The sequence below is a fragment of the Rhipicephalus sanguineus genome, unplaced genomic scaffold (genome assembly GCF_013339695.2).
Source record: "Rhipicephalus sanguineus isolate Rsan-2018 unplaced genomic scaffold, BIME_Rsan_1.4 Seq1138, whole genome shotgun sequence".
NCBI classification, from domain to species: Eukaryota; Metazoa; Arthropoda; class Arachnida; order Ixodida; family Ixodidae; genus Rhipicephalus; species Rhipicephalus sanguineus.
In genome coordinates this window covers 274,951-302,872 of record NW_023614391.1, presented here as the reverse complement: position 1 = coordinate 302,872, position 27,922 = coordinate 274,951, and the positions used below count along the sequence as shown (strand labels likewise).

The 27,922-nt window shown below is 45.8% G+C and overlaps 1 protein-coding gene across 1 annotated transcript; it reads right to left on the bottom strand.

Moving 5' to 3' along the window:
- On the bottom strand, nucleotides 1–27,752 carry LOC125756527 (glutamate-gated chloride channel alpha-like). The gene is made up of 6 exons (XM_049411386.1): nucleotides 27,699–27,752; nucleotides 23,820–24,127; nucleotides 13,650–13,729; nucleotides 9,168–9,275; nucleotides 1,828–2,139; nucleotides 1–59 (listed from the first exon to the last, which is right to left on the bottom strand). The coding sequence occupies exons 1-6, from the start codon at nucleotides 27,750–27,752 to the stop codon at nucleotides 1–3; spliced, it is 921 nt and encodes a 306-aa protein (XP_049267343.1).
- Nucleotides 27,753–27,922: the final 170 nt, after the last annotated feature.

The window sequence follows — 27,922 nt, the reverse complement described above, 5'->3', positions numbered from 1 at the left end:
TTAGCCATCCTTGACCTCGAAGGTCGAAGTTTCAGGACTCGGCACAAGCTTGGGGCCTTCTGGAGGAAGGACGCTTCATAGAAGTTGCGTCCGTAAAGCAAGAAATTATTATTTTCTTAAAGTGACCTGCTTCGAGTGGTGTAGGAGAGGTCGATTGACTCATGCGAGGACGTGACGTGAAGACGCTCATCACCCTTCAATCCCCTTACCCTTTTCCCACCTTATCCCCAACAGCGACAAAGAGTCGTCCTTTTATTTCAATAAAGGTCACATTCGTTCATTCTTTCTTCTTCACTTCCGGAGATTATTTTCGTGACATTGCGGTATTGCATCAATACCTTCATGAACTGGCTCCGTCAATGTGTCACGAACAGTCGGAGACACGATCTCAGCCGCCAAACATGGTAGCCCAGTAGCATACATTGAATAGCACAAAGGCTGCGGGGAATAGCAGACAAGCCGCGGCATCCATGCGTCCCGGGGGCCGCGCTAGTGAAACCAGGTGTCGCAGCAGGTGTTTGGTGCGTGATGGGTGGTCTTTTGTTTCAGCTTCTAGCGGCATCACCCGATAAACGCGCCAGGCAACAGGGAGGATCTGCAAAACGTTGGAAGTTCTCAGCATCCCAGTTGGAGATCAATAGGGGCGTTTTTTATTATTATTGTTTAGCATTAATGAACGCTACACATACGAAAGCACTGTCATTTCGAATGTACGCGTATGATAACGCAATGTATTAACCTCACTGTTCATCTGTGTCTGTTCATTACAAACATCTGTTTGACACAATCGTTTGAGCTTTTTTATGTTTTAACAGTCCGGGTAAAGAAAAAACCTGTAGTTTCAACATTGTTTACATTAAGAACAGCTTTCACAATAGGTGATATATCAGTTCTACGAGGTAGGCTAAATGCAAGGCTCGGAGAAAGTTTATTGGCGCTAAGTTGGAAGGTCCGAGTTTAAGGAAAACCGGAAATTCTGCGATCTCTGGCGACGCCCCAAGTTGTAAGAACTGGGGGTATCAAGACAAGATTCATGCATAGGCACGCCGCTAGCTTCAGTACTTTATCGTTTACCCCCAGCCACACAAAATGAACGCAGGGTAATCAGGCTGTCAGGAGGCAACACTGCAGGAATATTAACGCCATCGCTTGCCCTACTTTGCCACCTCGTCAGCGTTGTCATGGCCCGCGCATTACGGGGAAGCCAGTTCATACGACACACAAAAGTCATGCGGGGAAAACACAGTATCTAGGTACACGACATAATCGGTCGTCCCCGTAGGTATGCTTTTTTCACGCACTGATGCTCATATGCAAATTTGCATTCAAATGCAACCAGACCTACAGGATCTCCATCACCTCACGCCCTTATGAAGCATGCGCGCCGGGTCCCGAATGTAAACAAGTTACCTCCTCAAAAAAACCCCGCCTTTGTACTATCAGCCCACGTGACGAGTGGCATCTTATGTATTTCACAACTTCGAGATGCTATGCATGGGTGCTGCTGCCATTACCACAACTACCACAAACAGACGTTGCTTGAAAAATGATAGTGGCAAAGGTGGACGTAACTGGCCGCGGAAAGAATAAACGAAATTTGTTGTTAATCGCCTTGCTCCAGTTTTCGGAAGCTTCCTGTCGTTTTTCTGTCGCACTCATCTATGTGTTTAATGCTCATGCTTCAAAACTAAATGTATGCTTTTTCGCGCGTACTTAGTCTAATGCTGCTCTGCTCTGCACATCACAAAACGGAGAATCACTACCATGAGATTTGGACGTCTTATACATGACAACACGCAGCCCTCGCTCCTTTCAACACTGCCTCACCGACCTTGGCTTCGTAGCAGGCGATGGTGGTCTCCACGATGACTGCCAGCACGAGCGCGACGCAGCCGCTCATCCACCAGTCCACCGGCGTCAGGGCCACGGAAGGCGACAACGCACGCCGGGCGGCAGCGCTCTGCTGAGTCAGCGCGAGTAGCAATGTGCCGCACAGGGACAGACGCTCCGTCGTCCCGAGCCAGAAGGCGGGCCACGAACAGACCACCAGGAGAGCAGTGGACGCGTACGTCCCCACCAGTTGGTCTCCCATGCGCCTCGCCAGACGCAGCTGCAGCCGCAGGTGCTCGCTCGACTGGCCTACAAGGGAATGACGCTAAGCTATTTGCCAACGGTTCCTCTAGCTGAAATGAAATTTTAGATATTTAGTTACTACTTCCAGAAATTCTGCAAGCCAAGGCTGAAGTATAGGTTGGTCTCCTGACTTTACCTCGGCCTCACAATGCGAAAACAAAGGTATGCATCTACCTAAGACCACTCGAAGGCGAAAGGCATCTTCTTTTCAGCCAATTGCATTGATGCCGCACCCGAAAGCTTTCTCCGTCTTCAAAATTGGATAGCGCGAAATCTACCAGGACTTCGAAGGAGCACAGATTCATAGGACAGGCGCATCTGTGTTCTTTCGTAGTCCTGGTCGATTTCGCCCTATCCGGTTTTGAGGATTATGAACCACAGACCCAGCAACGTATTCTATTAAGCTATATTTCTCCATCTGGCGTGATTTTCCACTGCCTCCGGGATCGGAGGCATGCAAGCTTTCTGTGCCTCACGTGGTTTTGCAAAGCCTTCGGGATCGTCCCACATTTGACCAAGCGGAGATCTCGTGTGATGACGTCATCATGTGACAACACGTTACGGGACGGCATGGGTTGACGTAATTACATGATGGTGATTTTTTTGCGTCACTCGTGTTGACGCCGACGGTCACATTTAGCGTTTGATGGAGCACCTTAGGCTTTCGCCCTAATAAATTCATGGAAAAAGAGAAATCATTTTACATTTTCTTGAGAAAACAAATCTGACATTTTCTGTTCAGGAAGAGCATAGAACGCGCATGGCATGAATATTTTTACCTCGTAGATTGTGCATTTCATGCAACTCGTGTGTGTTTCTCGTGCAACTAATGCCCGCCTCTTCAAGTAAATTAGCTGAAGGACGATAGCGTTGCAATCAATCGCAGGGACTTCTTTAATATTACATCCACTCCAAAAAACACATCTTGTACAAAGAAGCCCCGTTAGGAATGATTGGGACGGCCAAAGTAAGCTGCCCCCTTTCTTGCCTTGGATACTATGTCTGGTGGGAATGGCAAGCACCGACCAATCGTTGAAACAAACACACAAATAGACGTTTCGGCCCCGCTACGGGGGCCTTGTTCACCAGTACTATACTATGTCTGTTCAGCATGACAAGTCGAAGGCTGATCGTAGCAGCACCTGTCGCCGACACACGTGCCACTTAAGAATACGTATTCATGAAGCCTTTCTTTTTTTCAACTGGGCAACTACGGTCTCAGCTATGTCTGCCTGCCTCCCTTTCGCGTTATAATGGCAAACGGTATTACCCACCGCTCCTAAATTGTGTTATTTATCGGCGTAACCTAATTCTCTCTCACCGTAAACTCCATTTACAGTCCCGTCGCACTCATCCTTTTTTTTTACTTACAGATAAGAGATTTTTCTTCAGCCAGAAAGATCTTCGCGCAATCAGAACGCTGCTGAAAATAGCTCGGTTAGGTGTCATTTTAAGTACTGCACACATAATCTCCTTTGGGAGGTCTCTAAGTGATGCGTAATCGTAGAGTTTTATGGCAGGAACCTCTATGGTTGCAGCTTTCCTGGATTGTTGAAGTAGGTTGCCATAGGCGTGGTGTCTTTCGCCTTATTTTACAGCGAAAGCTGTTATGAGATCATTTCACCGGCCGTTTTTGGCGCCGTAGTTGTCCGCCGCCGCCGCCGCCGCCGGTGTCCGTAACCACTATCGCTCGAAGTAAGAAAAAAACGAACAAAAAAAATCCAGGATGGAACGAGGTTCGAACCTGGGCCCTCTGCGTGGGAGCCCAGTATTCAACCTCTGAGCCATGCCGGTGCTTGAAACTGCTTTGCAAAAAGGTCCTATACAGGCTTCATGTCGGGAAGGAACCACAATAACACATGCAATATAGCATGGCAGAAGAGTAAAATAAGCACCAAGCGTCGCACAACGCGAATTCTGTAACCAGGCGTCACACAATGCGAATTGCGCAACGAGTAGGTTCTTGAATGCTTCCAACCCATTACAAAGGGTTCCGCCATAATTCTTCGTCGTTATCAGGCACAGCATCAACAAAGTGCGCATAATGCCTTACATGCGTTTAGCAGGTACCACGGCTCTCCGTAGAATGACGAAAAATGGCATAGTGCCTGCTTCCCTACTTCTCAAAAATTATAATGATTTATAGCATGGTGGCAGGGCTGGGCAAAGATACTTTGAAATTGTATCGCGATACGATACAAGATACTCCGGCAAGAAGTATTTGAGATACAGATACAAGATACCACAACACCGATTGTATCCGATACGATACATTCCAATTGTATCTTAAGATACTTCGATACATTCGGAAATTTGTTATTAAATATCTGTATATACGGTAATGGAGCACGAAACGCTGATGCAGAAATATGTTCGCTTGAAAGTTTATTAACTGAGACCAATTTTGCTTCATTTAAATGAAATGTCTGTTAGTATCTCAAAAGTTTTTTTTTATTTCTTGCTCAAGGTATATTACTTTCGTTCCGAAACACTTTATGGGGTTGCTTTAGCTGCTTATTATGACACCTCTTTATACACTGCGCTGATAACGGTTTTTGCTTACCGCCTTTGTAATTGCGTGGAGTCGATGCTCGCTTGCCGACCAGCTAGCGGGCTGCCATCTAATTACAAGAACTTCAATGAGAAGCCTCCGCACAATGGTGCAAATACCGTGTTTAGTTCTACCTTGCCCGTAAACGTATCACAGTTTTCGCAATACCCGATCACCGGACAGGTGTACGTCAGCGAGAACGGGAAGCGACATTCTTTGCGACGCATCGGTTTACGTAGAGGCCATAAAACTGCAATTACTTTGATATTCTAGTTATCGGCTGGCGTAAGACGTTCGTTAGTGATGCAGCAGTAATGCGCGATCTTTAAAAAATTTTCTGTTATGAAAGAACATCTGAAGCCTAGAAAACGTGTCAGACGTGTTCTAATTTGCATAAAAATGCCACAGGACACCGTCGCTATTCACACTATATTGCCAGTGAAGCTCCGATCACCTGGTGATTAGTAACATTAAAAAATTTAGGAAGACTAAGAAATAAAAACAAATATAGCTAAGTAAAATAGAAAAGCGATTCTGTATCAACGCAGCGAATAAGTGTAGGAACACGATACAGGCGGCACCCCCCAAAGCTAATAATAATTGTTGCGTTTAACGTCCCACAGAATCACGCTATTAGATAGACGCTGTAGTGGAGGGCTCCAAAATTTCCACCACGTGGTGTTATAAAAAAATTACAGCATATCCACGGGTGAATTATGAAGAGCTTGGGCGAAGCTCCTGAAGCAATCGTGGTTACACCGTGAAATATTCAGTGGTTTCGCCCAGCAGTCATCAAAGCGATACGCCGCTTTGATTATTTTCCTTTTTCCTTTTTGTCTTCTTCTTTTATGTTTTTCTATGTTTTTTTACTTTTTATTTTATTTTTATTTTTATTTTATGTTTTTTACTTCTTATATTTTTTTTCTATCTCTATGGGACAGCGCCATCTAGTATACGTAACCCAACTGCAGTTTGCATGCACCTCTATGGGACAGCGCTATCTATTGAATGATACGGGAGACGTGATGGCTGGGACACGCCGGATGGAGCGACGACCGACCAGGTGATGCTATAAGGAGCTTGCTCCTAAAACTTAAATATAAGCACACGGGCATCGAACTGCGGCCGCCGCGACCTACGGGTTCATGGTGCAGTCACGCAACATAACCCTAGACTACCGCAGCGGGTAACACCTAATAGCTATGAGAATTAGGCATTTAAGTAAGACCACAGAAAATTCAGTTCCTATGTCAAATAGCGTAAACGCGACCTCGCTGTCAAATAGCGAACCGACTCGCTGAGACGCTATTAGAAAAAACGGAGCATTTTGTATAACAATGTTTCTCCAATCCCTTTTTCTCCAATCCCTTTGCTAACATCTTTGAGATGGCTCCTAATTGTTAGGATGGCTCCAAATGTTAGCCTACACCACACTTGTCCGTTCAAAGATAGAATATGCATCCATCATCTGGAACCCACATCAATCATATCTGATCGATCAACTAGAATCGATACAAAATAAAGCGGCAAGATTTATCACCAAGAAATACTCGCGCAACGATAGCATTACAGTTATCAAACACTCACTTTCCATACCCTCTCTTCAAAAACGCAGACTACTAGCACTGTTGTCACATTTTCACACATTTTATCATAGTCAATCCGGTTCCGCGAAGCTCACATTAAAACACCTCATAATATTTCCCAGCGTTTTGATCTCGCTTTCAAAGTACAGCATTTCTTTGCACGCACTAATGCGTATCAATGTTCACCATTACTTCTAGCCATACATCACTGGAACGCACTACCGAGGGACATAGCTTCGATCATTGATCATGACGCTTTTGTAAATAACTTGAAGATTTTCTTGAACGTATGACTAGCCTATACATATGGGTATGCGCATGTATGTATATATACAAGTTCTTTCTTTTCCTTTTCATTGTACAAATCGATTTTTTCAGCTTAACTTTCATTGTACTTTTATTTTTCAGTGTATAATTGCACTGTTCTTTTTATCTCTCGCTCTCTTTTGCATCCTTGATTTTGTAACTTTGTCTTAAGAATTTGATTTATGTTACCAATCTTCTTGCACCCGGCCTTGTTAAGAGTAGTATGTTTTATATTGTTTACTATATTCAGGGATATTACCAATGGTCTTATTTGCAAGTTTGTTCATATAACTGTATCAAAACCCCCTATGTAATGCCCGAATGGGCCTTTAGGGTATGTGAATAAAAAAAAATAGTTTACGTTATTATCATGAAAACTCAAATTTGCCATTTTACTAAGCAGTAAGCAAAATTTTTGTTATTGTATGTACTCCAAGCACGCACATTATTATATATTTGTTCTCATCGTCGCCTTGACATAACAGTAAACTTAAGTAGAATATAGGTCTGTAAACAGTAGCAGAAATGATGCAGACAGCTAAAAGTCAGAATAAGGCAGTGAGCTTGCCTTGCCAGCCCGTTAAATACATATTGCCGTAAGCAGACCCGAAAAAAGCAATACAGAGACATAGGTGATGTTTGGAATGGAAAAGGACAGCTTAGAAAGAACTTGTGCTAACAATCCAATTATGATTTTGAAAACTCATTGAATAAAAGAAAAAGAGGCGTACGCCAGGATAGCTTCTGCTAAGTGAATGCTTGTTCTGTTAAATCCAGCATCGGTATCGGTGGTACTATAGCTGTTCGAATCTTGTTCGCTTATAAATCAATCTCACTGCATGTAAGTCGAATTTTCATCGACGACGTCCTTCGAATCGCCGATGTGTCAAAGCCACGAGACGCAAAGCAACCCCTTGTCTTGCATTCTTCAGACTTCGTAACGAAGCACAAAGCAAGAGAAACTTTGATAACGACACTACAACGGCATCAGAATTTGTGCAAAACACACCGCACGCATTGTAGTACGTGGCACAGGACAGTGGCTAAGAGCGAAGTGCCATAGCATTGACACAACTAAAAAGAAAAAAAAGAAACCATGAAAACAAAATGCCTCTGGGCGTAGACGTTCGCGCGTTTGTCGGTCGAGACGAAGCGAGCGCCACCACGTGACTCTGCTTCCTCCATAGGGACGCTCAGAGCTCACCGCCTGCCCTCGCTGGAAAACTCTGGCGGAAAGATAAAATAATCTCACTGCCTTTAGTTTTAATTTGGTGGCTTAGTGGGAGCAGTACCGGCTTCAGAAGCGGAGTTCAACCAACGTTTATTGTTTCGCACCGTTGCGTTGCGATCGCAGTATCTTGTATCTTAAGATACACGATACATTCTTCAATGTATCGGAAATACAGATACTGATACACGTCTTGCGAGACGTATCGCGATACTGATACAAGATACCCTAAAAGTATCTAAGATAGTATCGAAGATACATGTATCTTCGATACTGCCCAGCACTGCATGGTGGGTTCCTCGCAAGTGCACTTGTATTAGTTGCCGAGGAAGCCCATAAGCGCATGATTCATTTCCTCGGGGTCTCAGTAAAGTTCTTTGCCCCCCCCCCCCCACCTCTCTCCCACGTCAACGTATGTTATACAGCATGGCGGGAGAGGGACATAGCGACCGGGCGTCACCTAATGCAAATTACATAACTGGTGGGCCGTTTAAAGCTTCCAACCCATTACAAAGGGTTGAGCCATAATTCTTCATCGTCATCAGTCGTCGCGTCAACAAAGTGCACATAAGGCTTACAGACGTAAAGCTGGTGCCTCGCTTCTCCGCAGAATGACGGATAATGGCTTAGTAGGTGCTTCCGAACTTCACAAAAATTGTGATTTATGGCGTAGTGGGTACCTTGCTAGTGTACTTGTATTGGTAGCCCCAAGAGCGCTCTAGAAACGCCGTTCTTCCAGCTTACGATGTGACTGTGCTGCGGTTTCAGCGCAGTTACTCCCAGCTACTACAGTGTAGTGGGAAGAATGTCTATGTTTTTTCGCCTGACCAGGTATTCATTTTCAAAATATTCGCGCTATTTGCTGAGATATCTTGTATATATGACAAAAATGAGAGGGCCAAACAGCAATTTCCGCGGGGAACCTGGTGCTATCGGCAGCGACTCGAATAATTAACACTAACTAGGAGAGACTAGAAAGCATATGTACTTAAATATTTAAAAATACTAAAGTCTAAGATAAGGCGTAAGAATTTTAACAACTGTTGTTCGTTCTTTGAACTAAGCTTTGTCTTCATTCTAGAATAGCGCTAAAACAGCGGCGCACAGGCAACACAGACGATACAGATGCTCCCTATGATACAGCCGGTGTCTCTGTGTTTTCGCGCTATTCTACAATGCAATCATACCAGTTATCTTGGCTTTCATTACTACTGTTAACTTTGTCCTTCGATACCTAATATTTTATCCACGCTAGCGCGACATTAAGCTCCTCATGCGATGGTTTTAACGGCCTTTTCTTCCGCCAGCTTTCATTAAACGTGTACCACCATAACAAAGACTTTGGTCAGTGTTAGCAAATTACCTTGGCCTTGCACGGTGACTTCAAATCGGACAAGGTCCACGTTGGGATTGACTTTGACCGGATTCTGCTCGGACCACAGAAACTTGGTGACGTTCTCAGGAAGGGTTGCTGAAAAGCGAATCAGCAACAGAGAAAAAACAAAGAGGACGGGACGGAAACCATAAAAGCTCTTGGTTTGCTGCCCTACTCCTTTGGAAGGAAAAAGATCTCGGAGATAACCGAAAAACAGATGACTGAGCAAACGACTGGTGCATGAACATCGACAGCGTTACGCGGCACAATTTGTTCGCGCTGGCCACACAGATTTCTATGTAAGCTACTTGAGGGAACTACGGAGTCGCTCGTGTCTGTGATATAGTCACGTGCGCTCCTTTTCGTATTTCTATGTAACCGGTCCGTTACACGCATAACCACTGCCTTTCGCATACCGCGCCCCAATATCTGGGAACCTTCCAGATTATTTTGATATTGTCTGATAGGCTTGAGCGCGCAAACGCGAACGGTTGAGTTCGTTTTGAAACTTGCGCGGCCACCAGCGGTAAGGCTCGAATATTCGATGCCGCATGTATAAATACCGACGTGCCTGACCACACATCAGATTACTCGACGGCCAACGACTGTTCACGCTGGTGTCACTCTACAGTGTGAATGGCTTGCTCGTTATCTTTCCATTTTCCTAGCAAAAGTTCATTCATATAAAAAGTTTAGTCTTGAACACGCCGACTGCTGCCTTCGTCAACGTTACGAACACGTGACAATGTGTAGAAGTAATGGTCATTGAGCAGGTAAGGCAAAGTTCGGCATGGAACTTTCCTAAGCTTCAGTCCGTCTTGCGGTTTTGCCGCTTTAAGAACTGATAACTACTAACAATACATTTCTTTAAGCTGTGAGAATTCACAACTGCTATGCATGTGCGAGGAAACTAATGGCCACCCGTCCTGTCGTTGTGTGTTTCTTTGCTCCGTGTATGTGCTTTTTCGCTGCTAAAAATGTCATTAAGCAAGTACCAACTAGGCCAACAAACAGTCTTGTTAAAACTAATAACGTTCCTGTGTCCAGAAAACAATAAATCCTCGCAATTTTGGAGAGATCAAGCACAGTAAAAACGTAGCCACAAAGTTTGCAAGGTGAACGAAGATTATAGAAATTCAAAGGGTACACATGAGTGTCGAGGAAACTTAACGATCATATCACAACTGCTTTTCTCGTGAATTTTTAAGGCATATAAATACACAGCCCGTTTTTTCTCAAGAAACAAGAAACATTCTTCCATTCTCCATGAAATATCAAATAAAGTGAGAAATGAACGAGACGTTTCATTCAAAAATTGTTGCCTGGGGCCTCATTTTGCAGACCACCTATTGCGGAACGCATCTTTACATGCACTTGGAAGTGAACAGAGCATTTAAAAGTGATCCGCATGCAGGACGCTCTGCAGTCATTGACATTGTAAATCGGATATCCGACAAACTGTATGTGTTATTTCTTGGAATTAGGTGCGGGTTGGGACTGGGAATTATTGACTGCTCGGACTTTTTCATCACGCGAGAAACGATTGCGAAAGTGACTACAGGCTATGCTTCTATTCCAGCAGCTACGATTTTGAGCACACTCGTGCAGTACGCATTCTAATTGTCGCCACAGGACTGGTTCCTCGAGTTCTTTTAATAAATGCCACGCAAGATGCGTGGCGAGTATCATTTCTGAAACGGTGCAAGAAACTTCGTCATGCCGCACGAAATAATTGCTAAAATCAAGAATTGATGCTTTAGTGTCAGCAATTATGATTATGAGGGGTTCTTGCTGTACTTATTTACGTATCACCACTATGCTCTCGGATTTAGTCATCTGAACACGAACGTCGCAGTTGTTTTCACACACGGGTGGCTACGTTTGGCTACGTTTACTGCCCTTGGCTCAAGCTGACTACTTTATCGCTACATTTTTCCAATTTCTTGGCTATTTTCTGTATTTTCGACCTAGTAACCCTGATTCAGGTCATGTACAACCATTTCTTTCCTGCATCTACTCACACTCAGCCATTCCACACCAGCAACACCTTTATTCCTTACAAGTATCCAAAGACGTCACTTGGCGTATTCAGATAACTATTGTTGGTCAGTTCGTCAAAAATTAATAATTCGCGTTGATCGACGCTGCACCAGTTATATGGGCGATGTGATTTTGTTTTGAAGGTAAACATTAGACAGAAGTCTGTCTGGTTGGGTAAGTAAACAGAGAAAACTATTATTTAATCTTCAACCAAAGTTACGAAAACACGTAAGAACCCGATGTGTCGTAACCGGCTTGGTTCCTTCCTCAGGGGGGACTGCGGCGACTTTTCAGAGGCGTCTTGAAGGCACTCTCGCGGCGGTCAATGACGCCACGCATTGCCGCGGAGCGTATAGCCCATGCGCATACACCGGGGAGAGGGTTCCGAGGGAACGGTTGATGTTTTGAGTGGTTCGCTGAATGTGCCACGACTCCAGTAGTAACTTCCTCCTCCACTTGGTCCCATTTTCAAGGATGGCCGTTCCGTTGGAGTCTATTTTGTGGTAAAACGTCTCGGCGTCTTCGGCGACGGCGCTGCGCTCTTTGTTGAATTTCCGGGCGTCGTTGACGTGTTGTCTAATTCGTTCGGGAAGGTTTTTGGTCTCGCCGATGTAAGATGAGGAACACTCGGCGCACGGTATTTTGTATACGACGCCGGGCGCCCTGTCCTTTGTTGGCCGGTCTTTCGGGCGGGGAAGGAAGCTTCCCAGCGTGCATGAAGGCACGTGCGCGATGTGCACACCTTCTTTTCTGAAAATCCGGACCAACGCCTCGCTGGCTCCCTGGACGTATGGGACGGACATGCGTCCAAAACGGACAGCTCTCGAAAACGCGTGTCGGTCCCATACGTCCACGTATGGGACGGACACGCGTCCAAAACGGACAGCTCTCGAGAACGCGTGTCGGTCCCATACGTCCAGGGAGCCAGCGAGGCGTTGGTCCGGATTTTCAGAAAAGAAGGTGTGCACATCGCGCACGTGCCTTCATGCACGCTGGGCCGCTTCCTTCCCCGCCCGAAAGACCGGCCAACAAAGGACAGGGCGCCCGGCGTCGTATACAAAATACCGTGGGCCGAGTGTTCCTCACCGTACATCGGCGAGACCAAAAGCCTTCCCGAACGAATTAGACAACACTTCAACGACGCCCGGAAATTCAACAAACAGCGCAGCGCCGTCGCCGAACACGCGGAGACGTTTGACCACAAAATAGACTTCAACGGAACGGCCATCCTTGAAAGTGAAACCAAGTGGAGGAGGAGGTTACTACTGGAGTCGTGGCACATTCAGCGAACCGCTCAAAACATCAACCGTTCCCTCCGAACCCTCCCCCCTGTGTATGCGCATGGGCTACGCTCCGCCGTAATGCGTGGGGTCATTGACTGCCGCGAGAGTGCCGTCAAGACGCCGCTGCAAACTCGCCGCTGTCCCCCCTGAGGAAGGAAATGTATCTGAGGAAGGAACCAAGCCGGTTCCGACACATCGGGTACTTACGTGTTTTAGTAACTTTGGTTGGAGGTTAAATAATAGTTTTCTCACGTGATTTTGTGTATCTTCTTTCTGTCTACTCCTTCAGAGCGCTCGCGTGTTTCGTTTTCTTTTTTTCTTCTTTGCCAGCGTGCTTTTCAACAGCAGTTTACCAGTGATTATTATTATTATTATTATTATTATTACTATTATTATTATTATTATATTATTATTATTATTATTATTATTATTATTAGACCGAGGAGCTCGACGATGCGGCAGTGGTAGTGCTGATGGTGGTTAAAGTCTCCACTGGATACATCGACTCACCTAAAGTACCTACAAACACTCAGTGACTGCAGTCAATGAAGTGAGACATATTACAACGTCCGCCTTGCTAATAATTCGTAAAGGAAACTACAGAAGGAGATTAACCCTTTCAGTCACGGTGTGTACAATTGTACATATCAACTTCGAAGTCGCATCACGCACCGCGTGTTTCTTCAAATGACCTGAAACTTAGTGTGCACATTCGTGCAGGCTTCCTGAGTGGACAACTAGCGCTTATTTGACTTCATTATGCTGTACCTTGCTGCAGATGATCACTTTGCTAGAGACACTACCATGTTCGACGATCGTTCGACGTGGACGTTCTAGGACCAACGTCAAGAGTATTTTTTTTCTTCGCTCGAAAAGCATACAACCAAACAGAAACTGCGCATTCATTTTCGGCCTAATAGTTGATTCCTTTTATGCAAGGATTGAAGCTGACTGACTGCAGAATAATTAGATATTTATTTACACGCTAATTAGCATTAATTACTGTCACTCACACAAAACAATACATTCCTTCATTTTATTTCTTGGAATGTAATTCTGAGTGCCTTGAAATCATTCCATGCAAATTTGATGCATTTGCAGACAGTGCATCATAATTCGTGACTGAAAGGGTTAATATCGTGCTTACTTGTGATGCTGATGTTGCATTCATGGATCTCCCTCGGATAATTGGAAAAGTCCATGGGGCAGTCGATTATTGTAGTTTGCCTGCAACAAGACACTGCTAATAATTAGATGATTGTCCATAAGTATGGAGCCTTGAAGAAGACTGCAACTGCAAATGCTCAAGGCTCGTAGCCTTGAAGAAGGCTGGAACTGCAAATGCTCAAGACTAGTAGCCTTGAAGAAGACTGCAACTGTGAATGCTCAAGACTGGCAGCCTTCAAAAATACTGCAACTGCAAATGCTCAAGACTTGTATCCTTGAAGAAGACTGCAACTATCAATGCTCAAGACTCGTAGCTTTGAAGAAGACTGCAACTGCAAGTGCTCAAGACTCGTAGCCTTGAAGAAGACTGCAACTGTAAATGCTCAAGACTGGTAGCCTTGAAGAAGACTGCAACTGCAAATGCTCAAGACTTGTAGCCTTGAAGAAGACTGCAACTGTGAATGCTCAAGACTGGCAGCCTTGAAGAAGACTGCAACTGCAAATGCTCAAGACTTGTAGCCTTGAAGAAGACTGCAACTGTAAATGCTCAAGACTGGTAGCCTTGAAGAAGACTGCAACTGCAAATGCTCAAGACTTGTAGCCTTGAAGAAGACTGCAACTGTGAATGCTCAAGACTCGTGCCCTTGAAGAAGACTGCAACTGCAAGTGCTCAAGACTGGTAGCCTTGAAGAGAACTGCAACTGCAAATGCTCAAGAAGACGGCACTGCAAGGGTGTCAGAAATCTGAAATATCGTACCACCATCAGGCATATTCAAACACTGCTCGTGTCCGAGATGCATATGCTGTCCTCTTGTGCGTGCTCGGATATTGAGCATGTTCAGCATTGAGGGAAGTGAAACCTTGTTTCCAGCTGCCCTCTGAGCAGCCGTAGAATCGTTCGAGAAAAGCCTCGCATTGAAACGTGCCCATATAAGCACCTTCAGAGATAACCAACATGCACGTTTCTTTTTTTTAATAGAGCAGCCACACGACAGTCACAGTGAACTGGTAGTAACGTGTGCTGCATATCTTCCAATGGCTACAGTTACCGGTGTCGTATAACGAAGTGCCACAAATTCGCACACTTATCCCGCTCAACACTACAAGCTGAGTAGAAACGAAATCTTGCTGGAGCCAATGCCTTCTTACACGGCACGGAACGCGCAGTTTGACTACCTTTCGGCTTCCATTGCACCGATTACAGAAACACCAGGACATGGTATGGCAGCCTCGATAAATTGCACTTCTACATCTTCGGTTGGTATTGCTCGCTAACACTCTGTTATAACGTCTTGGAATGAACAAAACCGGAATCCGAAGGCACTTTGTAAGAATTTTTGGAAAACACTGAGGGGGCTGTGCAAAAGTGAGATTTAAGAACGTTAAACAATTTCTGAGCACAAAGATCTTTGTTGCACTTCTGGTTTTGAGCGTTCTTTTTATTTTAACGTCGCTGTACATGTAGATGCGATCGCTGATTACGTAGTGCTACGCAAATGGTCAACTTTTTTTTGTGAGATTCGTTCACTTTACGTATGTGACAACCAACCGCGTGTTTTATGCATCACGCTAATCTGAGTCATGGGCATATATCCGCGTGTGTAACTGTTTGCGTAGCAATGACGTGGAGTTATCGACGTGCATGTGATAACGAGCCTGAGTTTGCATACGCCACCATTTCTTGCGTCGTGTAAGTCACTTGGGTGTGATGACAAAGGCTCTACGTTGGATGTCCCACAGTATGTTTCATGTAGCCGGTGCCACATAGTATATATGTCAAGATCTGCGCGGTGGCGGGCTATAATTACCTGCCACCGCGCTCTGCAGTTTGTAAAGCAATAACGGAGGCGAGGATCTTAAACAAAGCCACTTGTGACAATTAAAACGCAAGCACTGGAAAAATAAAGAGAGTAACCGCAATTTTTCGCTACTCTACCGCCCAGATACGCCACCTCGGTTAGTCTTTACAGAAGCACAATGTAGTTATCGCGGTTGAGTGGTAAAAACATCTGGATTAACGTTTGCTAAACGCCCGTTAAAATTTCACGGCTAAAGACCAGCAACAAAGCATCAACACGTCAACGAGCGTCAACACTCGATGCGCCTATATATAAATAATACGCACACTACGCGTCCACTTCTTCGTTGACGCGACGTACACAGATTAAAACACATTTTAGTAGTACCTTAGAATGCATGTTTCCTACTCATGGCTTATCACTTTGTGTGCATGGTGGGAAACATCATCTGCTTTCAACGGCGTCCCGTTTACGTTTACACGAGCGTTACGTGCTAGGTGTGAGTTGGGAAAAAAGAAGAATTGGGGGTCACCCTTATCCTAGACTTAGGTGTCCCGTACTTGCACGACGCGGTTTGTGTGCCCTGATGCGTTGCTTGGGTTAACTTTGTGCATCGTCGCGCTGCCGAAGCAGATCTCAGAGGCCACGTAGAAATAAACGCGTGGTTGAGACCTACAACGCCAAGTGCCGCAACGATCCCAGTTGCTGACAAGGAAACCGCCTGCTCTTTCAAGGAGCTCATTCACTTAATTTTCATTGATTATCCTGACACCTAAGAGGCTTTTATCTTGACGTAACTTATGCTCCGATATCACGTGTGTCGGACATAACTCTTAACTTGAACAAGGACCATTGATGTCTTACCAGTTTGATAATTTACGAGACTTTTCTTCAATATTTGGTCAACCGGAAGTACGTGCTCGACAGGAAGTGGTTGGAAGAGAAACACGAGAGTCACTCGGTGCTCTCATGCCGCTCAAAAATGAGAAGATATCGAAAATTCGTGAACACGAGGAGTCGCCGGAGCCGACGTTTCGACAAGCGAAAGTGTATTCTTCAAGGCTGCATCTGCAAATGCTCAAGACTCGTAGCCTTGAGGAAGACTGCAACTGCAAATGCTCAAGACTCGTAGCCTTGAAGACTGCAACTGCAAATGCTCAACACTCGTAGCCTTGAGGAAGACTGCAACCGCAAATGCTCAAGACTCGTAGCCTTGAAGAAGACTGCAACTGCAAATGCTCAAGGCTCGTAGCCTTGAAGAAGGCTGGAACTGCAAATGCTCAAGACTAGTAGCCTTGAAGAAGACTGCAACTGTGAATGCTCAAGACTGGCAGCCTTCAAAAATACTGCAACTGCAAATGCTCAAGACTTGTATCCTTGAAGAAGACTGCAACTATCAATGCTCAAGACTCGTAGCTTTGAAGAAGACTGCAACTGCAAGTGCTCAAGACTCGTAGCCTTGAAGAAGACTGCAACTGTAAATGCTCAAGACTGGTAGCCTTGAAGAAGACTGCAACTGCAAATGCTCAAGACTTGTAGCCTTGAAGAAGACTGCAACTGTGAATGCTCAAGACTGGCAGCCTTGAAGAAGACTGCAACTGCAAATGCTCAAGACTTGTAGCCTTGAAGAAGACTGCAACTGTAAATGCTCAAGACTGGTAGCCTTGAAGAAGACTGCAACTGCAAATGCTCAAGACTTGTAGCCTTGAAGAAGACTGCAACTGTGAATGCTCAATACTCGTGCCCTTGAAGAAGACTGCAACTGCAAGTGCTCAAGACTGGTAGCCTTGAAGAAGACTGCAACTGCAAATGCTCAAGAAGACTGCAACTGCAAGGGTGTCAGAAATATAGAAATATAGTACCACCATTCAGGCATATTCAAACACAGTGCTCGTGTCGGAGATGCACATATGCTGTCTCTTGTGCGTGCTCGGATATTGACGCATGTTCAGCATTGAGGGAAGTGAAACCTTGTTTCCAGCTGCCTCTGAGCAGCCGTAGAATCGTTCGAGAAAAGCCATCGCATTGAAACGTGCCCATATAAGCACCTTCAGAGATAACCAACATGCACTTTTTTTTTAATAGAGCAGCCATCACGACAGTACACAGTGAACTGGTAGTAACGTGTGCTGCCATATCTTCCAGGGCTACAGTTTACCGTGTGTCGTATAACGAAGTGCACAAATTCGCACACATATCCCGAGCACACAAGCTGAGTAGAAACGAAATCTTGCTGGAGCCAATGCCTTCTTACACGGCACGGAACGCGCAGTTGTTACTTTTCGGCTCCATTGCAACACCGATTACAGAAACACCAGGACATGGTATGGCAGCCTCGATAAATTGCACTTCTACATCTTCGGTTGGTATGTGCTCGCTAACACTCTTGTTATAACGTTCTTGGATGAACAAAACCGGAATCCGAAGGCACTTTGTAAGAATTTTTGGAAAACACTGAGGGGGCGTGCAAAAGTGAGATTTAAGAACGTTAAACAATTTCTTGAGCACAAAGATCTTGTGCACTTTGAGCGTTCTTTTTATTTTAACGTCGCTGTACATGTAGATGCGATCGCTGATTACGTAGTGCTACGCAAATGGTCAACTTTTTTTTTGTGAGATTCGTTCACTTTACGTATGTGACAACCAACCGCGTGTTTTATACATCACGCTAATCTGAGTCATGGGCATATACTATCCGCGTGTGTAACTGTTTGCGTAGCAATGACGTGGAGTTATCGACGTGCATGTGATAACGAGCCTGAGTTTTGCATACGCCACCATTTCTTGCGTCGTGTAAGTCACTTGGGTGTGATGACAAAGGCTCTACGTTGGATGTCCCACAGTATGTTTCATGTAGCCGGTGCCACATAGTATATATGTCAAGATCTGCGCGGTGGCGGGCTATAATTACCTGCCACCGTGCTCTGCAGTTTGTAAAGCAATAACGGAGGCGAGGATCTTAAACAAAGCCACTTGTGACAATTAAAACGCAAGCACTGGAAAAATAAAGAGAGTAACCGCAATTTTTCGCTACTCTACCGCCCAGATACGCCACCTCGGTTAGTCTTTACAGAAGCACAATGTAGTTATCGCGGTTGAGTGGTAAAAACATCTGGATTAACGTTTGCTAAACGCCCATTAAAATTTCACGGCTAAAGACCAGCAACAAAGCATCAACACTTCAACGAGCGTCAACACTCGATGCGCCTATATATAAATAATACGCACACTACGCGTCCACTTCTTCGTTGACGCGACGTACACAGATTAAAACACATTTTAGTAGTACCTTAGAATGCATGTTTCCTACTCATGGCTTATCACTTTGTGTGCATGGTGGGAAACATCATCTGCTTTCAACGGCGTCCCGTTTACGTTTACACGAGCGTTACGTGCTAGGTGAGTTGGGAAAAAAGAAGAATTGGGGGTCACCCTTATCCTAGACTTAGGTGTCCCGTACTTGCACGACGCGGTTTGTGTGCCCTGATGCGTTGCTTGGGTTAACTTTGTGCATCGTCGCGCTGCCGAAGCAGATCTCAGAGGCCACGTAGAAAAACGCGTGGTTGAGACCTACAACGCCAAGTGCCGCAACGATCCCAGTTGCTGACAAGGAAACCGCCTGCTCTTTCAAGGAGCTCATTCAATTAATTTTCATTGATTATCCTGACACCTAAGAGGCTTTTATCTTAACGTAACTTATGCTCCGATATCACGTGTGTCGGACATAACTCTTAACTTGAACAAGGACCATTGATGTCTTACCAGTTTGATAATTTACGAGACTTTTCTTCAATATTTGGTCAACCGGAAGTACGTGCTCGACAGGAAGTGGTTGGAAGAGAAACACGAGAGTCACTCGGTGCTCTCATGCCGCTCAAAAATGAGAAGATATCGAAAATTCGTGAACACGAGGAGTCGCCGGAGCCGACGTTTCGACAAGCGAAAGTGTATTCTTCAAGGCTGCAACTGCAAATGCTCAAGACTCGTAGCCTTGAGGAAGACTGCAACTGCAAATGCTCAAGACTTGTAGCCTTGAAGACTGCAACTGCAAATGCTCAACACTCGTAGCCTTGAGGAAGACTGCAACCGCAAATGCTCAAGACTCGTAGCCTTGAAGAAGACTGCAACTGCAAATGCTCAAGGCTCGTAGCCTTGAAGAAGGCTGGAACTGCAAATGCTCAAGACTAGTAGCCTTGAAGAAGACTGCAACTGTGAATGCTCAAGACTGGCAGCCTTCAAAAATACTGCAACTGCAAATGCTCAAGACTTGTATCCTTGAAGAAGACTGCAACTATCAATGCTCAAGACTCGTAGCCTTGAAGAAGACTGCAACTGCAAGTGCTCAAGACTCGTAGCCTTGAAGAAGACTGCAACTGTAAATGCTCAAGACTGGTAGCCTTGAAGAAGACTGCAACTGCAAATGCTCAAGACTTGTAGCCTTGAAGAAGACTGCAACTGTGAATGCTCAAGACTGGCAGCCTTGAAGAAGACTGCAACTGCAAATGCTCAAGACTTGTAGCCTTGAAGAAGACTGCAACTGTAAATGCTCAAGACTGGTAGCCTTGAAGAAGACTGCAACTGCAAATGCTCAAGACTTGTAGCCTTGAAGAAGACTGCAACTGTGAATGCTCAAGACTCGTGCCCTTGAAGAAGACTGCAACTGCAAGTGCTCAAGACTGGTAGCCTTGAAGAAGACTGCAACTGCAAATGCTCAAGACTTGTATCCTTGAAGAAGACTGCAACTGTGACTGCAACTTTGAATGCTCAAGACTCGTAGCCTTGAAGAAGACTGTAACTGCAAATGCTCAAGACTTGTAGCCTTGAAGAGACTGCAACTGTCAATGCTCAAGACTCGTAGCCTTGAGAAACTGCAACTGCAAGTGCTCAAGACTCGTAGCCTTGAAGAAGACTGCAACTGTGAATTCTCAAGACTGGCAGCCTTGAAGAAGACTGCAACTGCAAATGCTCAAGACTCGTAGCCTTGAAGAAGACTGTAACTGCAAATGCTCAAGACTTGTAGCCTTGAAGAAGACTGCAACTGTCAATGCTCAAGACTCGTAGCCTTGAAGAAGACTGCAACTGCAAGTGCTCAAGACTCGTAGCCTTGAAGAAGACTGCAACTGTGAATTCTCAAGACTGGCAGCCTTGAAGAAGACTGCAACTGCAAATGCTCAAGACTTGGAGCCTTGAAGAAGACTGCAACTGTCAATGCTCAAGACTCGTAGCCTTGAAGAACACGGCAACTGCAAGTGCTCAAGACTCGTAGCCTTGAAGAAGACTGCAACTGTAAATGCTCAAGACTGGTAGCCTTGAAGAAGTCTGCAACTGCAAATGCTCCAGACTTGTAGCCTTGAAGAAGACTGCAACTGCGAATGCTCAAGACTTGTAACCTTGAAGAAGACTGCAACTGTCAATGCTCAAGACTCGTAGCCTTGAAGAAGACTGCAACTGCAAGTGCTCAAGACTCGTAGCCTTGAAGAAGACTGCAACTGTAAATGCTCAAAACTGGTAGCCTTGAAGAAGACTGCAACTGCAAATGCTCAAGACTTGTAGCCTTGAAGAAGACTGCAACTGTGAATGCTCAAGACTGGCAGCCTTGAAGAAGACTGCAACTGCGAATGCTCAAGACTTGTAGCCTTGAAGAAGACTGCAACTGTAAATGCTCAAGACTGGTAGCCTTGAAGAAGACTGCAACTGCAAATGCTCAAGACTTGTAGCCTTGAAGAAGACTGCAACTGTGAATGCTCAAGACTCGTGCCCTTGAAGAAACTGCAACTGCAAGTGCTCAAGACTGGTAGCCTTGAAGAAGACTGCAACTGCAAATGCTCAAGACTTGTATCCTTGAAGAAGACTGCAACTGTGACTGCAACTTTGAATGCTCAAGACTCGTAGCCTTGAAGAAGACTGTAACTGCAAATGCTCAAGACTTGTAGCCTTGAAGAAGACTGCAACTGTCAATGCTCAAGACTCGTAGCCTTGAAGAAGACTGCAACTGCAAGTGCTCAAGACTCGTAGCCTTGAAGAAGACTGCAACTGTGAATTCTCAAGACTGGCAGCCTTGAAGAAGACTGCAACTGCAAATGCTCAAGACTCGTAGCCTTGAAGAAGACTGTAACTGCAAATGCTCAAGACTTGTAGCCTTGAAGAAGACTGCAACTGTCAATGCTCAAGACTCGTAGCCTTGAAGAAGACTGCAACTGTGAATTCTCAAGACTGGCAGCCTTGAAGAAGACTGCAACTGCAAATGCTCAAGACTTGGAGCCTTGAAGAAGACTGCAACTGTCAATGCTCAAGACTCGTAGCCTTGAAGAACACGGCAACTGCAAGTGCTCAAGACTCGTAGCCTTGAAGAAGACTGCAACTGTAAATGCTCAAGACTGGTAGCCTTGAAGAAGTCTGCAACTGCAAATGCTCCAGACTTGTAGCCTTGAAGAAGACTGCAACTGCGAATGCTCAAGACTTGTAACCTTGAAGAAGACTGCAACTGTCAATGCTCAAGACTCGTAGCCTTGAAGAAGACTGCAACTGCAAGTGCTCAAGACTCGTAGCCTTGAAGAAGACTGCAACTGTAAATGCTCAAAACTGGTAGCCTTGAAGAAGAATGCAACTGTGAATGCTCAAGACTCGTGCCCTTGAAGACTGCAACTGCAAGTGCTCAAGACTGGTAGCCTTGAAGAAGACTGCAACTGCAAATGCTCAAGACTTGTAGCCTGAAGAAGACAAGTCCGCTTATCGAAGCTCTTTAAGCTTTTCTTTGCGCAGGGTAGTGTGAACAGAAACTACCATCATCATGAGTCGGCACGCATTCCATTTGTCCTCTTCTTCATCTTCTGCTTCGTCCCCCAACGCGTACGCCGATTTCTCCAGCGCAGGATGGAATAACTCTTACGGGTGAAAGCAACAAGACGACGAGATGGGCTAGTTGGTGAACATTCACGTTTAAAGCAAAAGCTTTTTAAGCGCACATACGCCGAGGACAAAAGTCCTAAGATATTGACAGGACAGCACGTATGGGTGAAAGAACGAGTTCCGAAAGATAGATAAAGAAAGGGAAATTCTTGGCAATGCGGGATTAGAACCGGCGTACCCGCGATCCTAAGGCGAGCGTCCTAAACACTGGGCTATCCAGGCACGTTATCAGAACATAGCATAGCCTTATAATATATAGCATAGCAAGGCGGCGGGAAAGGGAAGGAAGGGTGAGGAGGAGAGAAAGGAGGAGGAGAGAGATTAAAGCATTGCACAGAAATAAAGAGAGACATATATCTAGATAAAAGAAAGTGAATAAAGACAGAAAGACAAAGTAAGAGAGACAAAAGTAGATAGAAACAAAGAGGAAGCGAGAAATAAAAAGACAGAAAAAGAAGGATAAGCAAGAGGAGGATAGAGGAGCGAGAAAAACTAAAGCAATGCATAGAGAGAGAAAGAAAGAAATAGAACTAAACAGAGACAGAAAAGACACAGAAAAAAAAACAGAGAGATAAGAGAAAAAGGAAGAAACGGCGGAAAAAAGAAAGAGGGAAACAAAGAAGGCCGTCCAGCTCCGCACTTCCTTCAGGCTTGGCACCATTAGTGCAAAGCTGCCTTAATTTGTTCATGTATTCTAGCTTCCATCTTCCCATAGAGTTTCTCACAATAATACCTAGAGGGAAATCTGGCGCCACCGTCTATGTGAATTTCTTAAGGGACGCCGTTGCCGCGATGGGAATGACGGTAGATATGTCGGCGAGGCTTGTGTTGGCTGGCGTTGAGTGAGGCTTCGGCTAAAAAGTGGATACGACTGCGCAAATAAAGCTTCTCTGAAACAAAACTTTTATAAACTGATCATATCCTCGCGTATTATATTCCAGAATAAAAGTCCGCTCACCTGTACGGCATAAAAAACAACGAAAGAAAGAAACGGAGGAATAGCAGTCGCAGAATGAACGCTGGCCTTGTCGTCTGCCTTCCTAGCTTAGCGGCCGTTTGTTACATTTTACGCTTCGTAATATTGTACATGAACGCAGAAGTTTTCAAAGTTAAATAAAACTCGTTTCTGTGCAATGATAAAAAAAGAAATAGCTTACTGCGTGCTCCTTCAGCATGAAATCAACCATTTTGACGCAAGGAACACGTTGAAGCCAGGCGCGTCTTCGAGGTGTCCGGGCTCTTCGTGAACGATGCCAATCCGAACCAAGTCTGAATCTTACATATCCCAGCATTCCCAGGCGTAGAACAGCTCGCAGCGCCAGTTTTCTCTCTAGGTAGGTGTAAGAAACTCTATGTACTCGTGTCTTCCCTGAACCTCTGCTTTTGTTTTTAAAAAATGACAAGTAACCCAAGAGCCTACAGTTAACGCTAAGGGCGTTACCTGACCGAGTAGACAGTTAAGCAGTGCTGTCCATCCGAAGAGCTGTCCATGATGAATGTGAGCTCCTTGTCATCAAAGTTGTCAGACGCGGAATGCACGAGACGGGTCTCTCGCACTACCGCCTCTGGAAGGCGCGTCTCCGCTGGCAGATTACGGTACGTGGCGAAGGTAATCGGCGAGGCGACAGCCCTGAGTCCGCCGTCTTCGAAGCGCACGTGCCTGAGGCCTCGCAAAAAGCGAAAAGCCGAGGCACACGGCATCGCGTAAAAGGGCCAGGACAGCTCCATCCTGGCGTCTAGGCCCACACTCTGCGCCGAAATAGAAAATACGGAAAGGAGAGAATTGTCACACTGAATCATTGTCACTTACTATTGTCACACTGAAGAACTATTCGCTAGTTTCCGGTATCGTGCTCTGCTGTACAAGTTGAATCAACAGGGACAGGTGCCGCAGACAGGCAGGCCGATGTTTCGATAGGTGGATCTATCTGTCAATATCGTCTTGCCAATTTTTGGCGTAGTAGTTTTAAAGCGGGCTGGTTGTCGAGAACGTTTACCGGCAATGACATCCCGCGACATGTCGTCAACAGCCAAAGCAGCTAAACCTAACCTGCCAAGCAGGGGCGTAGCCAGAAATTTCTTTCAGGGGGGAGAAGGGGCGGCTGAGGTTTAAACCACCTATTCTGTGTGTTCGTGCGTGTGTTTGTATGTGTGCGAGCATATATACCCATGCAAAACTGCGAAATTTCAGAGGGGTTGATCCACCCATCCCCCCTCTGGCAACGTCAGCCAAGGATGTCAAGGCGGTTTCGACAATCGAGAAGTGTGCCTTTCGAAACCTGGGCCAGCCAGTCTGGGGCACATGTTCCTGTTCATTCAACCTCTATAGCACTTCGTGTTTCCATCTGCCGGTTCGCACCTTTACTTCTTAGGGAGCGTACTCCGAAATGATCATGGACAAGCCACTCTGCACGTTCATATTTCCTGGTGTATCAGAACTACCGTCCAGGGCCCATATTTACAATGCTTTTAGATGCGAAGTATCTTAAGGCGGAGCTCAATCCGGTGGTGGTGGTGGTGGTGGTGGTGTGCGGCGTGACCACCCTTACTGCGCATGCGCATACCCTCTTCACACCTCCTCTCCACTCACCCTCTCCCCTCCCCCTCTCCACTATCCCCTGCCCCTCTCCTCTATCTCCTCCCCTGCCCCTCTCCACTTTCCCTCTCCCCTCCCCCTTTCCACTCTTCCTCTGAAACGCGGGCTAGACATGCCGAAATTCTCTCCTGCGCAACGCCGCGATGAGCTCGAGGGCATGCGCGTCCCCTCCCCTTCTCTCTCCTCTCCTACGCTGCCCCCCCTCTCGCCCGCCTGTCGACCGCGTTCCCCGCTCGCCCTGTGAGAATTAACGGTCAGGCTAGATGGAAGATACGACGCGCGTAGCGTCCCTCTTCGCGTTCCACGACGCGAGGTCGGTAGCATGCCCAACGAATGCCAACGGAACGCGATCGTGCAAGTGCTCCGGCTTCGCATCGCCTCATGGTCCCCTTTAGCGGGAGAGATGGTGTAATTTTTTGTTCTTAACTTCTGTTCGGGACTGGCCGACTGCCTTTCATTGTGACATTGTTACGTGTTAGGAAACGCCGGCAAAGATAAACTATTTTAAGCTGTGAATTTGCAAGAAAAGTACAGTCAGCATTGCGAAGAAGACCAGCTCGTACTCAGCCCAGTTTGTCTTTAGCGTGTTTGCCAGCGCGGAGGCCCCATGCTTCATTCTGCGGTATTGTGACAAAACACTACGACATATTACCGCCTGGCTTCAAACCTGCGATGCGTCCGGCATCTGCGTTGTGGAGTCTCCATCAACCTGAGGTGTGCTTATCGGTTCCTGGAATCTTTAAGAAGGCACGCATGTCACCGCTAGCCCTGAAGCAGTTGTCTTTGCGTCTGTTGGAAGAAACCTACATTGACCGCAAGCATGTTTACACCGATGGCTCCACTAATTCCAACAGCTCTACCGGAGCGGTAGTTGTTCCATCTGATAACGTACTGTTACAGTTCAAGTTTTCTCACATCACGACGTCGACAGCCGCAGAACTCGCAGCGCTTCAAGGTGCGGTCAAGTACATCCTTCGGCAGCCACCTAATCGATGAGCCATCTTTTGCGACTCCAGGTCAGCCTTACAAACACTACGGTTTGCTTTACGGCACGGATTACACGAACAATCCGTGTACGAAATAAGGCACGACTACCATCAAGCACTCGAGGAAGAACATGATATTATATTTCAATGGTTGCCGAGTCATTGCGGAATTGTCGGCAATGACCGCGCGGATGAAGCTGCACGATCGGCTCGTGACCAAGACCTGCCAATACCCACACTACTGTTGAGAACGGGCGCCGCGTGGCGACTACAATCACTTGCACGCCGTATCACTCTTCTACAATGGAATACACCGGGTTTTTCCAACGCGCGCCTGTATTCGATTGACCCAAATTTTCAACTTCGTTTGCCATCCGGGCTCTCAAGACGAGATGCAACTTTACTGTGCCGCATGTGGTTGGGCGTGGCATTTACGAATGCGTATTCGTGCCTCATTGGAATGGCCAGCAGTGCGGCACGCAACATTTGCGCCTGCGAGGAGACGCTTGAACACATTCTATGCCACTACCGACGTAGTACGGAAGTCAAGCTCCGTCACCTGGACTCAACAACACTGACAGAAAAGAAGATCTTGGGACCTTGGCCTACGGTCTCGCATATGCGCAAGGCCACGAAAGCCCTCTTGTGCTTCTTGAGGACCACCGGACTTCACGAGCGCCTGTGAACTAACAGCGCGACTTCAGTTGTGTAGTTTCAAACTGTTCATCCACCCTTTCTTACTCTTCTTTTTTCTTCTTTACCCTTTCTTTTCTATTATTCCCCCTTCCCCCACCCCAAGTGCAGGGTAGCCAACCGAGCCAAAGCTTGGTTAACCTCCCTGCCTTTCCTCTTCGTATCTCTCTCTCTCTCTCTTTTATTCTCTTTTGAGAAAAATGTCGGCTAACGTTGCCATGTCATATATGGGTCTTTCTGAAGGCCTTTGATCATCAGATTTCGAGAAACCTGTCGATAGTAATCTCCAGCATGAGTAACCTGGACACCCCCCCCCCCCCTCCCGCTCTTGAAGCATAGAGTTCTTTGTTTCACGGTTATGTTTTAACACATGGTGGCTGCATGGGGTGCATCACGAGAAAAATGCTTGAGACCAGAAAGGTTTGTGTAGCTCATGGACACACTTATTATGAAAATTAAAAAAAGCATACGGGACGAACACAGTGATGTGCGGCCACACCGCTAGCGAGATGTGCGTTTGCCGCTTGTTTGAGACACCTGGTCTAGATATTTTGCAATCCTTTTAGAAGCAAGTAAGACAAGCTATCATATTCCAAATAAATGCAATTCCGAACCTGTGCAACATTTCACTGCACTGCAGTATGTCACGTCTTTGTCGCCTTATAACCATGCAATTGATCACCTTAACCCATACCTATGAGATTTTAACTTTTTTAACATTTGCCATGCATGTAGTTTCGTGGTAACCATCACTTAAAGGTTATATTCCCCAAAATCACATCATCACATCAACACGGTGTTTACTTCCTTGTTTCAATGGCAAACGCAAACTGGAACCACCTCTCAGCTTCCGTGGCATCCATAACCAATGTATTTGCTTCAAGGTTGCTTTTTCTGATTGCCTTATGTAATATTTCGTTTGTTCGTATAACCTTTATTGCGTACACGTCGCTGTTTTTTGTTTGCATGTAATTTCGTAGCATTCACGGTTCTCTTCGACGTTTTGAAATGAAATGGAAGATACACGAGAAAAATAGCTTCTCACCATATCTAGCTCGTTTACAGGACCGACATCTTCGACGGTGACTTTCAGGTACATGACGTCCGGCGCACCTGTGGATGTTCTTTTGTGAGTCACTGACGTTTTCATGTAGAGTGGTTTAATAATCACCTTAAGACAGAACTGGCGAAGCGTATTGTTTTCAGACATGAAAACTTTAGCAACAATGATTACTATTTAGCAAAAGATATCTCTGGCCAATTCACCGA

Excerpts from the sequence above, each read along its gene's own strand:
- LOC125756527 (XM_049411386.1), bottom strand. The coding sequence starts at position 27,752 with ATGTACCTGAAAGTCACCGTCGAAGATGTCGGTCCTGTAAACGAGCTA. Across the intron at positions 24,128-27,698 it reads CTGTAAACGAGCTAGATATG|AGTGTGGGCCTAGACGCCAG; the intron begins GTGAGAAGCTAT and ends ATTTCGGCGCAG. Across the intron at positions 60-1,827 it reads CTGCTACGAAGCCAAGGTCG|AAGGCCCCAAGCTTGTGCCG; the intron begins GTGAGGCAGTGT and ends TCCTTCCTCCAG.